Source organism: Parus major, chromosome 1A, assembly GCF_001522545.3.
Source record: "Parus major isolate Abel chromosome 1A, Parus_major1.1, whole genome shotgun sequence".
NCBI classification, from domain to species: Eukaryota; Metazoa; Chordata; class Aves; order Passeriformes; family Paridae; genus Parus; species Parus major.
Window position 1 is genome coordinate 34,382,589 of NC_031773.1, and position 17,237 is coordinate 34,399,825.

Here is a 17,237-nt window from a genome sequence, read left to right on the forward strand (position 1 = left end):
TTCTGCTTTTTCTAAGAACCTTTCTTTTGCTGAAGATTGTGAATTCACTTTATGCTCATATCACCTGTGTTCTCGGATCTTTCTAGCCAGTCTATCTTTTGGTAGATATCCTTGCCCAATGGTTGTTGGTTGGTTAAAATCCCCTTAGTGTTACAAGAGCTTGGGATGATTTTGCTGGTTGCTTGAAAACCCATGCTTCCCATGTCTTCATGACTTAAAAATTAAATGTACATTGTCATCAGAGGTTTTTCAGCAGACCTACATTGCTTAGAGAATTGGACTTAGGAGTTTGTGTGTGTATCTCTGATAAACAGAAACAGATTTTGCATCTTTCTTTCCTTGATGAAAAAGCTCCCTTGGTTAGTCTACTTGTCAATTGTTTCACAACATCATTGTTTTACCAACGAAATTGTGATTTGAAAAGGTATTGGGAAGTCTATTTTCTGCTTGTGCCAACATCTCTTGCATGAATAATTAGCACATCTGTTCTCCGCCCTGCCTTTTTTACCTGACATTGAATAATGGTGCTGTTTGCATTTTAGATCCTTGTGAAGGTCATCTTTCCTTATGCTTTTTTGATACCTTCTCATAGCTTCATTTCTTTCTCTTTCTGCCACATGATGACTTGAGGGTTCTCCTCCCTGCTGTAGTGTGCTTCAAGACAAAGACTTGGTGATCTGGGAGAGCCAGGGTTAAATTCAGCTAGTTTCTTGGTCAATACTAGCTGCTCTGCCCTGTGAATTTCATCCTCCAGTTAAATCAAGCTACGATAAAAGTTACAAATATTTTTAAGGAAAATATGCTTCTGTCTCTAGTGGGGGTAAAATGACTCAAACTTTGAAAACATCTTGCAGATTTGCTTTATATTTCAATTTTCACTTGAGAATTCTGCAAATTTTTAAGCTTAAAAAGTGTATAGATGAGGATTTCAAGCAACAGTGACTCTGCTGTCTCATGAGAGAAAAAAAGTGTGTAAGGTAAAGAGGACCTTGCAATTTCTGAATTTTGATTATAGGCAATGAGGACCTTTTACTAAAAAGAGTAAGCTTATCCATTTCTTACTGTCAGTGTTAACTCTGTTTCCCAAGATGAAATATCATTGCTGAATGACACCCTGACATGCTCTAGATCACCTACTTCTGAACAGTTGCTTTGATGAACATCTAATTTTTTTGGTCAGTGATGTTAAGAAGTTACTTGACCTAAGTATACAGCACTGTGAACTGTAGAAAAATAAGTTGAGCTCTCAACAAAATTTGTAGCTAATGATATTCCCAGAGCCATGTACCAGCTCCGTTGTACAGCAGCTAGAACAAAGAAGAAATAAACATTTTCAGTCTGTAAATGTCTTTTGATCTGGTGCTGATATGGCAAAGTCCACCTACAAAATACAAGTTGCAAAAGAAGAACTTCCTTTCTAGGGAGAAGCAGTCTCTCTGTGAGACACATGGGCAGACAACAGTGTGGTCAAAACAGTTGAAGAGCTTGAGTCCTCCTACCTGTTACTAACACCTGCTGACACAATGCACCTTCGTTTGTTTTGCATTCAGGAGTCAGAGACAAAACCTTTGCTGTGCTCTGGTTGCTGCACAGAGGTGCAACAACAACAAGGCTGTGGAGCAGTAGGGTCATTGATTTGTGTGATGTCCCAGCTGCAAAGCCAGGATCTAAGAGTAAATAAAAACATGCTCAGTCCAGCCTGTAGGTGGAAAGGCAGCTCAGTTGTGCTCGGTTTTGTCACTGGAGCATTCAGAAAGTGCTAAGCAACCTCATTCATAAATTGTTCAACTGCAGGAACCGTGTTTATGTATCTCATACACAGCAGATAGGAATATCAAAGTCCAAAGACACCAACTTGCTTTCCTATCTTCAAAAGTAATGAGAAAACAGGACAGGGAACATCTCTAGATAACTTAGGATATGAGACTGAGCTAATAATATGCGTAGACATGCTTTTCTCTGACTGGGAAAATGAAGTAAAACTTTTTGGGCTAGCATAACAAAAAAGACTGATTTACATTAAAGGAGCAGGTAGAGGAACCAATTATTACAAATGTACTGCCAACAAAAACAAAGGATTTATTACATGTTACTCCTGGGAAACTCTGGACAAGTGAATCTAAGAGTTTACTTCTGGCCTCTTATGAGCTCTGAGGCAGCTGTGAACCTCTCCTGATTCTGAATATCAAGCATGACATTCATTTTAAGAAGGGAAGCATCTGACTGACAGCAGCCAGTTTAGACTGGAAGCTTTTGCTATTTTTTCTTCAATGTGATAAAATACAATTCCATGATATTCTGTGTGAGAAAAAGCCTCAAATCTTCTGTTGTGCTTCTGTGTTGTTCTTGTAGAAGAGCAAGATGATTTCCCTAATGATGCTGATATGTAAATGATAGTTACAAGGTGAGGAGTCTTTCAGGGGTGAAGGCCTTGAGGCTGTGAAGGGGCCAGTCTGCAGCTGAGTTAGATGTGACATGAACTTAGTATTCTCAGGGATACTTTCTGCTACTTGCCTTGTGCAGCTCCTTGCTCAGTGTCCCACCTTCAGTCGATCTGATTTCAACTTCTTTCTCAATCTGTATGATCTGTGTGTATACCAAGCTAAGGGCGCGTGCAGCCAGCTGTTGCATTCAGCTAGTTTGCCCCTCTTTTGGGAGGCTCGGGACAAGTCACCGATGGTGCTTTTCAAGGGGAAGTAGTAAGTTTCCCCTTCCTGATGTGTTGGAACAGAGAAAACTGAGTCTTTACTTGAAGGAAACTGACCCAGTGCTCCCAATTCAGAAGTGCTGTTCAGTGCTACATGCTGTAAGGTAACCTATTCAAAGGATGACGTGGGGAAGATTTGGAAGTGAAAAGAAGTGAGGAGAAGGTGGGATGGCAAGTGGTGGTGGCACTTCACAAAATGAATGTTACAACGAAAGAGAAGTTAGAAATCCTAAATTTCTCAAGTAAATCTGGGAGACGGAGTTCCTTTAACCCTGCAATCAAGTTACAGTTTCAGCAGTTGCCTCCTGCTCACTTAAACGGAGAGAGACGAATTTCTACACCAAAGCATTTCTTGCTATCTCTGCACAGCTCCCGTGTGCTGAAACTCAGCTCCTGCAGGTCTCTGCCGTGCTGTCCGCACTCTCGAGCCTGCTGCTGCCGGGGCTCTGAGCCCTGCCGTGCCGTGGTGCGGCGGTGGAGCCAGCGGCCGTGCTGGGGCGGCTGCGGAGCGGCTTCAGGGGAGCGGCTTCAGGGGAGCGCGGAGGAGCCGTCCGGAGCAGCCTCGGCCCGGGCGGGGGCAGCCGCTCCTCAGCGGGACCTGTGTGCTGCTGCCACCTCTGTCCGGGGCCGCTGCCACCACCTCTGTCCGGAGCCACTGCCACCACCTCTGCCAAGGGCCGCTGCCACCACCTCTGCCCGGGGCCGCTGCCACCACCTCTGCCCGGGGCCGCTGCCACCACCTCTGTCCGGGGCCACTGCCACCACCTCTGTCCGGGACCACTGCCATCACCTCTGCCAAGGGCCGCTGCCACCACCGCTGTCCGGAGCCACTGCCGGCGTCAGGAGGCGGGATCGCTCCCCGAGCTGCGCTGTCCCGTCCAGCCCCGGCTGCTGAGGTGAGCGGGGCCGGTGAGCGCCCGCCTGCCGGCGGCTCTCGTCACCCGCACACGGTGTCCCCTAATCGCGCTTCCATCAGCCGCGCCGGGGGCGTATAAAGGCAGCGGCGCGGGCGAGGCGGGCAGAGCGCGGCGCTGCCCCCGCCGGCCCCATGCAGCCCGCCATGATGATGTTCTCCAGCAAGTACTGGGCGCGCCGGGGCTTCTCGCTGGACTCGGCCCTGCCGGAGGAGCGCCCCGCCGCCGGCAGCCTCACCGTAAGTGCCGGGGCCGGGGCGAGCCGCCGGGGGGGCGGGTTCCGCCGGGGCCCGGTGCCAGAGGCCGTGCGAGCCCCTCGCTCCTCGCCCCGTGGTCAGGTCAGCAGTTTCTCAGCAGCTGCAGGGGCCGGTGAAACTAACTTTGCTATCGAGTCGGTCCCCGTTCAAAACGCTGCCTTAAAAGTGTGATAAATAACAGAAAAAGTTTCATTAGCGATACAAGCCTTACTGCAGAAACGAGCCGTATTGCTACCGGAGCAATAGAGAAGCATCCAGCTCAGATGGTTTTAAATGCTTGGATTTGGAAGTCCTTGGTTAGTCCAGCGGGCTTTATACACCAACAGAGACTGTCTTTTCAGGGCACTCGTAAGCCTCACAGCACCATCTACAAACATTTTTGGCAAGACACAAGTGCCGTGTACCCACTCTGTCGGTGCCGGTGGATTTGCTGCCGTGCTCCCGGCTTCTGCCGACGGGCAGGGCTGCAAGGACACGTGTGGGAACACCGTGCCAGGGGGCTGCTGGAAAAAACACTGCCAGGAGACAGAAATGGTTCTCTGGAAGTGATGGGATGGGTGCAACAGGTGCTTGGATGGTTTCAAGCGTGGGATAAACTTCTAACAGGTAAATGTATGTGTGACTAAATAAGGCAACCTGCTCTGAATACATGAAATACCTAGGATTATGAAGACTGTGACTCCTATAAAATTTTGTAACAGATGAAGGTTTTTATCACTTGGGTAAAACCAGCAGAATATATGGGCTTGTACCAGTTTTGAATTGGCCTTATGTCCTTATAGTAAAATGTGGAATATCCCTGCTTCTACATACTCAGCTTCTATTGAAAGCATTGAATTATATGGAATAAATTTGTTTTACTGTCTTTACATTTGAGTTACTTTCTTCACTGAGATCTGCTATAAATGACTTATTTTCCTGGGTATTTGCACTTGCTCCAGATAATTAATTTCCATTAGGAAAGTTGGTCTGTCAGTCATTTAATTATGAAGTGTACTAATGAATGTGGCTAATAAAATTCAAGTTCATCCTTCTCTACTATGCTCATAACAAATAGGTATTCATTCTAGTGTTCAAATGCTTGAGAGGGCCTTTCAGACATCACTTTGGGTAATGCTCTCTTGAGAGTATTGGGGAAGCTAATGTGACAGGCTTGGAAAGTGCCGAGTGCCCTTGTTTTCCAGAGGAACTGGCAGTATTGAGGTTCTCAGACGCTTGGTTGACTTGGTTGATCATGTGTACAAAGCTTCTAGAAGGCAGCACACATGGAAAAAACCACAGATGCTGTAAAAGCAGCACCTTTGTCACTTGAGGGGGAGGTTGTGTGCTTGATGTACGTGAAAAAGACTTAGCCAAATCCCAGATATTACTGAAGTTAAAACAAAAGTGAGCTTCCCCATAAGTATCCCTGGGCAAACCTCCTACCATATCAGGTAGGAGCAGAACCATACAAGCTCAATTGCTAAAAAATAAATGTGTGTGAAACCATTCATGTATCATTCTGCAAACAAATTTGTTTTCCAGGTTGTTTTGTTGTATTCTAATAAATTATAAGACCACAGAGACTTCTCAGCATGTCTTGTACCTAGTTTAAACCTGCCTGGTTTCACCTGTGCCATTTAAAGAATGTTAAAAGATCTGTTTAAAAAGCTGATTTTTCAGGTTATTTCCTGTAAGCTGCTTTAGAAATTACTGAAGGACTATTTAATACATTTAAAACATTGAAATAGTCTGTGGTTTTTGATTTTTATTTTCATATTTTTTTATGGATTATAACAAAGTGGTTAGCATTTCACTGGAGATTTAATTTCTCCAGGAGCAGCAGACTAGGTATAGGAAAATGCAGGCTGCTTTTTGAAAATTGTGGTTGATGTTATAAAAATTGTCAATAAAGGCTGTACTGTTGGAATCTCAACAAGATTTAAGCTGATAAAATGACATTTTTTGGAAAATGCTGACTGACATTTCATTTAAAGCAGTTTTGGACTCACAAATTGTGAGAAGAATGTTAGAGTGTAGGTGTAAGGATGGTGTAATTTTCTGTATTTTTTGAACTCCTCATCTTCTGTGGGATGTAAAGTTTTTTAAAATGAGAACAATCAGCCACTGGAAAATCTCCTGAGAGAAGCAGTGGATTCCCCAGCAATGGGCAATTTTAAGATTTGGCTTATCGATTATCTTGTCTAGACCATGCTTTTGCCAAGAAAAATTGGGCTAGATGGTCCTTGAGGTCCCTTCCAACTTGATATTCTGTGTTGCAGTCTAAGTATTTCCTTTCTTGTTTCTATAATCAACAGAGGTTTTGTTTTCTCAGGAGGAATTCCATTAGCTGATAACATTGATTGTGCTACAACAGACAACAAAAAGTTTTGGCTTGAAATGTAATAATACTTAATACAAAAACACAGACCAGTGCACATCTTCATAAATTGACTGGTATAGGTTAAAATAGCATCCCTGTGATTTTGCAGCAATATTCAGTTTACAATAACTGATCTGCAGGCTTTACCAGTAATTTAGACTGTCTCCATTTGCTTCACATTTACTTCTAATGATAGCGTTGTCCAAATAATGCCATCATATTTGTATCCCATTTATGCTTTTCCTTAGGATTATTTATTTATTTATTCATTCATTTATTTAAATTTCTGTATATACTGGTCTCTTACACAATCATCTCTAGCAGCTGCCCTTAACCTGTGATCCTGACTTCAAGTAAATACAAGATCTTTTCTTTCAAATTAAGCCAGTGTGAGTTCTGTTCAGTTATTTTCAAACAAAAATTTCTCTTGCAGGAAAATTCCCATTTTCATCTGAGATGTTCATGTTTTTTATCTGTTTGTAGCTAAACAGATCAAGTTCTGGGAAAAATGAGGAGAAGAAAGGGAATAAGGGAAATGGGAAAAGTGAATCTGCTTCTGAAAGTGGAAAGACAGCTGTGGTGTTTTCCTTGAAGAATGAAGTTGGTGGATTGGTGAAAGCTCTCAGACTCTTCCAGGTAACGCTTACAAATCATTCATGCTGGCTGGACAGAGGATGGCTACTGAGGGCAGGCTCTGTTGATATCAATCTAATGGACCGTGGCAGGAGAAACAGAGTGCAGCTACACTCACCCTGCAGAACTGAATAAAAGTAACTTTAAATTTTATGGACCATTGAACAAAGCATTTTGGGCTTGTGAAGGGTTTTCTGGAATAAAGTTTGACAGTGATGCTGATGTTCACATGATTCACTTTAGGTTTCTGACGTGATTCTCAACACTGTAAGCTAGGTTTGAAGTTGTCTGTGCAGGTCACAATGAAAGGAGGAACTTTCAGAGAGCAGTTTGGGATCTATGTCCCATACAGTCAGGTGATGCTGGTGGCAGCTTTGCTTGGTCTTGAAATTAGAGACACCTCTAAGTGTTTGCAGGGTCAGGGTTTTATGTGTCTAACTGGAATGTAAATTGTGAGGTATTGGTTCCCAGGCAGATCCCCATGCAATCAGTGCTTGTCAGTCAGAATCCTGGTCAGAATGCTTGGAGGCGTGTCTGAGGATCATTAAAGCAGCACAATAAAAGTCTTAGGTTGTTCAGTCTGTGAAGGGAATGTTAGGAAGTGGCTTGGAGCATGTCTCTCAGGCCAAACCATCAGAGGGATGTAAGTGTGGGATCACTGGGCCTTACCAGGCCTCACTCATAGTAGCTGTCTCTGGGATCAGATTCCCAGGCATGTGAATTCTCCAGCCAAGAAAAAGATGTGAATTAGACCCACAGGAGAGAGTTTGCCAAGAAGCAGGGTTTTTGGCAAAGAGGGGAAACCTAAGTGAGTGAGCAGAAGTTGCAGTAGGAGCTGTGTTCTCAAAGCAGCTGTTCTCCAAGGGTTAAGTGTCTAACTGCAGCTCTGGCTGAAATGCTGGTATGGGTTCACACCTGAAGTTCTGGATTTAAGCATCTGCTACCCCTTCTTGGGAATAGGCATAGAACTCTGGTCTCTTAAATTGCGTCTGGAAGATGTGGTAGGAATATCCACCCCCATCCATGTAGTCACTTAACAATTTGAGTACTACAGGGGGGAGTGCAGGGTTTTGTTCTCAACCTAGGGAAGACAAAATTGAATTTCTGTGATTGGGTTGCTACACTGTACACGCAGCTATGGAGCATACCAGTGAAAGAACTCTGTCTGTGTATCCAGAGGTGTAAAAACAGGCATTGCTGGTTGGATCTACCAGAGGAGACGGCCACCTGAAATGGATATTTTCGTAAAATACAGTGGGGAAGTGGAAATACAGACACTAATTTCTTCCATTTTGGGAGTCAACGAGTGTTTTATTGGCTTCACTGAGTAAGTGCAAGAATAGTTGTGAAAAGTAACAGATAGTTTCTATCTAGCAAGAAAAAGGAAAAATCAGAGTCCATAGGAGGTCAGTCATGTTGAGAACAGCCGTCTAATCCAACCTCCTGTTTTGAAACGGGGCTGTCACACTAGATCAGGACAGCCATAGCACATTATGGTTATCTGTCTTTTTATGATACCCTTGTCAGACCAGTAGTTGTGGTAGGAGAGAGACCCCACAGGAAAGTTTTCATGGTAAAAGTATTTACACTGTGATGTTTGTTGAATGATTTGTGTTTGATGGGGACATTGCAATAGAGAATAAATTGAGGTAGATTTTAACTATACTGCTGTTAATGCTTATGTTATTGATAACTGCACAGTATATAGGTGAGGATTGATGAAAATTTATTCTCATAAAAATATTTTCTTCCTCAGGTAGTAAGGTATGTCGAGTAATATTTTTAATAACATCTGTTTAAAGAAGCATACTCAGTTATATTTAAATTAGCATTATTATTATGCAAATTACTGACTAAAATTGTATTAGAACTTAATATTTTTAGCAAAGATAAGTATAAAATTGCATTAAATAAAAAAGAAAACTGTGTTATACTGTCCTCTGTAAGAGATTATTTTGGTAGATAAAATGAAATAATTACTTGACTTACTTAATTAAAAAAATTTTTTTTCTTACTTTCCATGTAAAGTTATTTTTTGTCATTGGTATTTAGCATGTGCCACTAACTAATCCTATAAATAGAAAAAGGGAGTACTTTCAATAAAAAGACCTTTTAGATTCTGGAAAAACTTTCCTGAGGAATGTGCCACCAATATTACTCTTCTGACATTGTTCTTCTAGGTTTGTCTGTATTTCATCTGTTATTTCATCTTTCCACAGGAAAAACATGTGAGTATGGTTCATATTGAATCACGAAAATCAAAGAGAAGGAATTCAGAGGTGGAAATTTTTGTGGACTGTGACTGCAGTAAGAAAGAATTTAATGAACTAATCCAGTTGCTCAAGTTTCAAACTAATATAGTATCTCTCAATCCACCAGAAAACATCTGGACTGATGAAGAAGGCAAGGCTGTTTTTATCACTCGGTTTAGACACTGTCAGATGTTTTGCACAGGTATCTCCATGATCTTACACTCCAGTACATTCAATCTGCATTCTGTCTCCTGCAGATCTCGACTGCGTCCCTTGGTTCCCCAGGAAGATCTCTGAGTTGGACAAATGTTCTCAGAGAGTTTTGATGTATGGATCTGAGCTGGATGCTGATCACCCTGTAAGTGTAACACAAAATTCTCCAGTAGATGATTTGTTGGGTTATTTGCCAGTCAAGTAAAAAGCCTGTTGGCTGCTGATTGTTTTCAGAAGATAAGGACTGATTTCTCTTTGGTAGTTTCAGTGAATTATTTTTCCTTTTCTGAGAAAGATACACAAAATGCAGATCCTCCACAAAACTTATTCATTGTTTAGTGAGTATATCCTCTTTTGTACTGCTTGCATTTAAAAAACAATAAATTGGTTGATAGAAAGGTTTCAAACTTTAGAATTTAGATCAATGTTACCTTCAGTTCTGCCAGAAGTAGCTCTTGGGTAAGAGTTACTATTGTTAGTAGGTGACAGAGAAGAAAGAATTATGAAGGAATTATTTGGCACTCAGGAGATAATTACAAGATAAAACAGAGAAACATGTTCCTGTTTTTGATGAATGCAGCAGATGGGAAGTTGTCTCTCATTGTTTCCTAACTTTGGTGGCAGGAGACAAGCCTTCATGCACAATTTATATCTGTAGTAGTGTCAAATGCTCAATGCAAAAGACAGAAAAAAGGGGTTTGTTATTTTATTTCTTTTGGCTAATGGCTATAAATGCTTAATCTCTGAGTTTTTAGATGGCAGATGATTGCAAGAATTAGTGTTAAAATATTTTCTCTTTCTATTAATCCAAGTTTCTACCTCTGAATGACTTGACTGAAAGATACTGGTGGTAGGTAGTTATATTAATTCCTAAACCAGGCTGGATTAAACTGTTATTGTCAGAAATTTCCATCTGAAAGGAAGTAGGCAGTGAACTAAGATATCTGACCATAAGACTGTCTTGTAATAGAATCAGATTAAACTCTAACTGTTGATGGTAGTTTCCTCTGTTTTTTGTTGCACACATTTTGTGCAGTGATGGGTGCTCAGGCACAGATTCTCACCCCTGCACACAGAAGCCAAATGGGTACCATCACAAAGCTCCATGGCAGCCCCACTGTCCCTGGTGTCACCTGCCCACATACCAGCCACAATCATCATCATCATCATCATCACCTTGCTTGGTTCTCAGCCTCCTGTATCATGTGGGAACCCTTCCCATACTGAGGGTCCATAGTCAGGGAGCACGTTCCTGAATCCAGGTTTCTGCCCTGTACTTTTGGATGACAAACTGGGATTTAATTCACATTTTCTCTGAAAGGAAAAGCCTGTTGATTATCTTCAACAATTTACCATAATTTGGTTCAAACAGAGGTTGTAGAGACAGCTCATTCCAGCTTTGAGTTTATGTCTGTGACAGGCCATTACATGCTGCTTTATGTTCTGAGCTGGTACCTTCTTTAAATACTTGAGCACTCTGCTGAAAATTTGCCTTCAGTTTTACAGAAAACAAAAAAAGACATTTGCATGATATGAATATATATTTTACACTTGGGAGGACTCTTACAAACACGATTTACACACCATTTGGCAGCCTATGCAGCATGCTAGATGTTGGAAATGGGGTAAGAACCCTTCAATCTGTGACTGACCTTTGAAAGGCCACTCCAGGTGCCTGCCCTGTTCCTTAGCAGTGGTGTGTATGTGCCAGAGGACCAAAGAGAATTATCCTGTTACAGAGCCTGTATGGATAGCACCACTTCAGCAGCTTAGCCTTAACCCACTCCACAAAGGCTAATGATTTCAGTCTCAATTTCATTATACCTGACAGGCTTTTAAGTCCCCTGTTGTCTTCCATCACTTTCCAGGTCTCTTGAAAGGTCTTTAGCTGAGTAACTCAAAATTTATCTCAAAAGGTCTCCTTAATAAGGAGATAAGGAGGCTCCCCCAGATTGCAACAACTTTTTAGCAGTCAAAGAAGCTTTTCTGTGCAGGAGTGGAGGTTTGAAGGCTTTCTGTAGTCCTGTGAAATCCTCCCATGCTCTGCCCCAGCAGCATAGCTTTGGTTATGGGGCAGTAAAATGTCTTCTGAGTTTTATGGAAGCTTACAAGTATTTCAAATCAAGCAATGTTATCTTTTCATTTGTTTCAGTGTATGGCATTTGTCTATGTAAGCGGTAAGGAAAAAAATACATTTTTATTTTCAGCTTTGGCTGGGGAAAACTTAAATGCACTTTCTGGGCAACTCAGACAACTCTTTTCCCTTTTGTATATTCAGGACATTGGCAGTTCTACTTTGAAAATAATTTACTCTTCTTGTAGTCCAATCCTGAAGTGTCTTTATATTTTCAAGATATTGAAAAGATCTTGTTCTAATTTTGAATAGCTCAAAGAGCTGTAACTGGCCAACATGTATGTGTTACACCACTCTTTTGCTCTTAATATGGAAAAGGTGTGAGTCTACTGTAGCCCATGAGGTAGAGCCCTTCCTTTGTAACTCAGACTGGTGCTGGAGGTTGATGGTTCAGTTCCTAATGTGTTTGTTAAGATGGCAACTGCTTAAATTAGAATCTTCAACATGAGTTGCATAGATGATCCTTAGATGCTTGATTCTAGAGAAGAAAGAAGTGTTAAGAATATAGGTAGATTATTGTGCCATGTACCTGTGTGTAGATCTCAGTTCAGGTCAAGGAAAACATGAGTGAGATAAAATGACAGGGAAAAAAGTTTCCCTTTTCAACATCTTGGATGAATGATTGTACCTTTATCCTGAAAGACCTCCTGTGGAACTCCAGTGAAGAAAAAAAACATCCTTATTTTCTCTTGCAGTCCAGTGGAGACTGTTAATCAAAATACAAAGCAACTAAGTACTAAATAAACACTTTAATGATTTATTTTATAATTCTTACAGCTGATTTTATGTCCTTATTGTAAATTACTTTCTTCTTCCTTGCTTAAGGGATTTAAAGACAATGTCTATCGACAGAGAAGAAAGTACTTTGTGGATGTTGCCATGAGCTATAAATAGTAAGTACTGGCATAACTCTTCCTTGTGCTGCTGACTAGTTAGAATTCATGCTCTACTTAATTCTGTAGGATGAAGTTTAGTAGTAGACAAAGTCATCCTTTAAACTTTGACTAGTTTAGTGTAGGCTATAAATTGCGAACCTGATGCTTGGAATCCTGCTACCTTTTTGATATAGCTACAGGAAAGTAAAGCATTCGAAAGGAAAGCGCTCTCTCTTTTAGTGTTTTATTCACAGCTGCTTACACCTTGGAAAATATTTTATGGGTATTTACATGTCTTACTGACAAACTGATGCACTGCTGAATCACACATATCTAGCATCCCTACATAGTTGGAAGAGCTCACTAAACCCCAAAATTTTTTTTTTCTTTTGATGCACATACTATACTTGGCTGAGGCCAATAGCATGAGGTTCAACAAACCAGGTGCCAGGTCCTGCATTTGGGTCTCAACAACCTGCAGTGCTGCAGGCCAGGAGAAAATTGGCTGGAGAGCTGCTCAGTGGAAAATGATCTAGAGGTGTTGGTCAGCAGCATCTGACCTGAGCCAGCGTGTGCCCAGGTGGCCAAGAAGGCCAATGGCATCCTGGCCTGTACCAGAAATGGTGTAGCCAGCAGGACCAGAGCAGTGATTCTCCCCTTGTACTCAGGACTGGTGAGGCCACATCTCAAGTCCTGTGTCCAGTTTTGGGCCCCTCACTGTAAGAAGGACAGTGAGGTGCTGGAGCGTGTCCAGAGAATGACAATGGAGATGGTGAAGGGGCTGGAGCTCAAGTCTGGTGGGGAGGGGCTGAGGGAGCTGGGGTTGTTCAGCCTGGAGAAAAAGAGGCTCAGGGAAAACCTTATCACTCTCTACAACTGCCTACAAGGAGATTGTGTGAGGTGGGGGTTGGCCTCTTCTCCCAGATAACAAGTGACAGGATGAGAGGAAGTGGCATCGAGCTGCACAAGGGTTTAGACTGGGTATTAGGAAACCTTTTTTATTGAAAGGACGGTTGGGTGTTGGAGTGGGCTGCCCAGGAAAGTGGTAGCATCACCACCCTTGCAAGTGTTCAAAAGGTGTTTAGATGTGGCACTTTTGCACAAGGTTTAGTGGTGAACATAGCAGTGCTGGGTTAACAGTTGGACCTGGTAATCTTAGAGGTCTTTTCCAACCTTAACAATTGTATGATTCTACGATTGTACTGGGTACTGCAAAATGCCGTTTATTGGTTTTGCCAATACAGCTCCAAACTTCTTAGAATTTAGTCAGTGCATTTTTATGTAGTTAGAGAATATGGAGGCTGAGCACAAGTACACTGCAAGTGTTTTCTCACTGATTTTTTCCCCTGTTTCAAGTCAGTATTTTCAATTTGCTACAGTGCCTGGAAGTTAGGAATCTTGCTGTTCTACCTACAAACACCTACTGGGTTGCAATTTTCTTGTCACAGAAGCACTCAACTAGTTCTAATCCTACTCTAGGTTTTATTTGCAACAGGTTTAAGCCCTCTTTCTCAAGGGAAAGAACATATTAATTTCATGTTCTTTTCCATTTTCTTCTCTACACTTCTTCAGGTTTTTCATTTTTTCTCCTTTGAGATTTCTACCTACGTGGTTTAAGAATATGAAATGTGCAAAATTTCTTTCCACTTATAGGAGGCACATACTGTCAGAAATCAAGTGAAAACAGAATTTTTGAAGGTTTTTCAGTACAAGGCTATTTTACAGCCTGCAGAAGGCTGGGGGGACAGGAGGATTAACTCTGTTTTTTGCCCATATAATTTTGATTATATTTTTCCTTTACTTTTGTCCCATGCCAGTCATTAAGCTGTTACCAGTCTTACTCATGTAGGTGCTAGTGTTCTCTCCCCTTTCTGCCCACAGTGGTGTTTGTTTAGCTGGATCCATCCAGCACACTGGGCTGCTGCCTGCTGGGGCAGGTGTTTATTAGTAGAGAAACTCTCTAGGCTGCCCAGGTAATCTCTGAGTTTAGCCAGCTTTTAAATGTAGACTGAGATACCTTTTTTTTTTTTTGTTAGAATGTTTGTTTAAAGCTGATTGATTTATTATCTTCCTTTTAGTCTAATGCTTGCAGTGAAGTTAGTGCTTCTTGCCTAGCATTTACTGCAGTGTGAAATGGCAAGTGGATACCTGTGGATGAGGGCAGGCTGTGTGTGCTTTCAGCTCTTTCAGTAAGTGGGATGGTTCTCCATTTATCCATGATGGTAGCAATAGTGCTGTGCATTTCACAGCTGCTAACTTGCTTGAAAGATCTTCCTTCCTTCTCCCTCTCAGCTGCCTAAGTGCTGGAAAGGCGACACAGCTGGCTTACTAAGCAGTAGTCAGTCTTCTGCTTCAAAGTGTGGTGTTTTTTTCCACCCTGAAAACAGAAGAAAAACAGCTTTTTTTGCAAAATAACATAAAGTAATACTGCATATTTCCAGAAAATAAAACAAATAAAGGAAAGTAAAACCTTTTCCTTCCTTAGATTTTGAAGGCTTAGGAACGTTTCTGCAGTCACATTTCAAAAACTAAAAATCCAAACCAGAGCTTATTTGAGGACCAGATCTTAAACTTCAGCAAAACTGCTCAGATGTACTCCTTCATTCCACTCATCTTTTCAAACCTTCAAAAGATTTCAATCTTGTCCTACTATACAAGCAGAAAGAAGGGGCTCCAAACACTCTTAGCCAGGGACCAGGAAAATTGGGAGATCAGTGCTTTGGGCAGTTACCTAATGTGTCAGAAATCTCATTCATACTTCAGGTCTCCTGCACTGGTTATCCTTCCCCCAGGGACATGCTCTATCTGCTTGTCTGGATGGTCAGTGTCTCTGGGTACCCGGGCAGAGACAGCTCTGGCAGACAGCCTCAGTATCTTGCTGCAGCACAGCCCAAGCCACGCTGAGGAAAGGCAAATCAAACCCACAGGGAAGACTGTGCTGCTACAGCTGGGCTGTTTCTGCTGCCCAAGCTGTGGAGCTGAGTTATTACAGGTGTCTTGACACTACAGCACAGTCTCACCACACTCCCTTCTGTTGTCTAATGACTGTTTACTTATTTCTACAAAAAGAACAGCTCTTTTACAAGAACTGCTCTCCTTGGGGTAAACATCTCTCAGTGTCTTCCAGTCAAGTGACCTTCCTAATCACTTACTGGGGCTTGATGTGTTTCTACTTTCCATTTCAATTTGTAAAAAAAACCAACAACCCACATTAGTTTCCTTAAAAAACCCCAGAGATTTGGCTGCTAGGAATTGGCTTCATAAAAAGTTGATTTGAAGATCCCAGATCAGCATTTCCTTCATGAATTGCTATAGTGGTAGATGCTTTGTTTTGCTTGAACATAAAGTGATGTTTTTAATGAAGAGAGAGAGAAAAACATTACAAAGTGAACTTGGAGGAGCAGGTATTTGGTGGAGCTGGCTGTTAAAGGAAAATACATGTTAATAGAGCACAGCAGTGAAGATCAGCTGTATGAAATAAATGGACCAAAAAAGCCATAAAAAAAACATATTCCTCCCTCCTTCACTCAGCTTCTATCCTAAAGATAGTGAAAATGTGTTAATCTTGCTAATTGGTCCTTTGAGACTGATTAGGGTTTGGAAAAGTGTTGAGAAAATTAAATCTGTAGGAAACATACAATGTTTAAGAGGGAATTAATAATCTGAGTTGATAGCTCATGACCTTAGCAAAATGGAAAGACCCTATTTTAATAAGGAGAAATAAAAATTCAGATTTGTTTAGCTTGTAGAGTCATCTTAAACACAAGGAAACTGGCTATGCAGATTGGTCATTTCCATGATTTATTGAAGTGTTTGAGTGCAAGGTGGGTCTTGCATGTTGAAATAAGAAGGTAAGAAATATGAAGGTTGCAGAGCTGAGGGAAAAAGGCATAGATCCTCCCACAACTCTGGCTGCCTTGATTCTCTCTATAAAGAAAGCAGTATCATGATCAGCTGGAAATAAGACCAGCTCTCCTAGGCATAAAACCTATTAAGGAATTAATGTTCAGTGAACCTTACTTTAGTACTAATGAATTAATTGAAACAATAACGAAGTTATAAACCTTTTAGTGAGCAGTGAACAAGCTTCAGATCCTTGATTGTGTTTATGCCTTTCTAGTGACAGGCTAAACAGAAACGTGAGCTTTTCCACTGGTAAAACACATTTTCCCCCTTGGTGTCCCAGTGCTGATCCGTACTGGTTGTATCCCCAGTAGAGGTCAGGCCTAAGGAGGGGGGATGAGGCTGGGTATTCTGGCAAGCACAAGTGCATGGAGTAGCAACCTGTTTGTATCTGTCATGCACAGCACAATTCAGAATAGCTGTGCTGTGCTTTCCATGAGCTGGCAGGCAGCTTAAGGCTGGTGTAGTGTCAAGGGGGAAGACAGATACTAGGCCTGAAGGACTGTCTCTCACTGCAGGATGGGCACAGACCCAGTGCAGCTTCTGCAGATGAGAAAGACTTCACTAAATGTGTTGCAATTCTTGTCATGTCTGCAGAAGTAGCTGACAGGGAGCTAGTGCATGTATTGGATATTCTGCAGTCCCTACCAAGTACGAGCACCTCATACAAAGTTGCCTTTGACTGACAGATAACTGCCATGGATCAAAATCCTTTGATATCATGAAAGGCAAGGGGATTAAATGGTAAGTTTTCAATAAAGATGAGGGGACAACCACAATGAATGTAGGGCAGATGATCCTCTCTTGTGCATGTAGGGACTGCATAGCAGCAATCAAATGTGACACGAGGGTTTATTCCTTGTTCCCTCGTACAGTGGAGACAGGATTATGAATTGAGCAGCAGCCGCCAGCAAAGCCCATCAGTGCGGTTCTCCTGCTGCAGCAGAGCTGCCCGTGCCTGATGCACCTGTTCAGCTGCTGCCTGTG

The 17,237-nt window shown here is 42.0% G+C and overlaps 1 protein-coding gene across 1 annotated transcript in view; it reads left to right on the forward strand.

The window, feature by feature from the left end:
• The first annotated feature begins 3,309 nt into the window (after window positions 1-3,309).
• The window catches only part of TPH2 (tryptophan hydroxylase 2), a 50,735-nt gene continuing 36,807 nt past the window's right edge, over window positions 3,310-17,237 (forward strand). Inside the window, exons 1-5 of the mRNA XM_015628234.3 lie at window positions 3,310-3,860; window positions 6,724-6,876; window positions 9,093-9,276; window positions 9,383-9,483; window positions 12,298-12,365. Of these exons, the coding sequence (XP_015483720.1) occupies window positions 3,756-3,860; window positions 6,724-6,876; window positions 9,093-9,276; window positions 9,383-9,483; window positions 12,298-12,365 (611 nt within the window). The 5' untranslated portion in view covers window positions 3,310-3,755. The remainder of the gene's footprint in view (window positions 3,861-6,723; window positions 6,877-9,092; window positions 9,277-9,382; window positions 9,484-12,297; window positions 12,366-17,237) is intronic.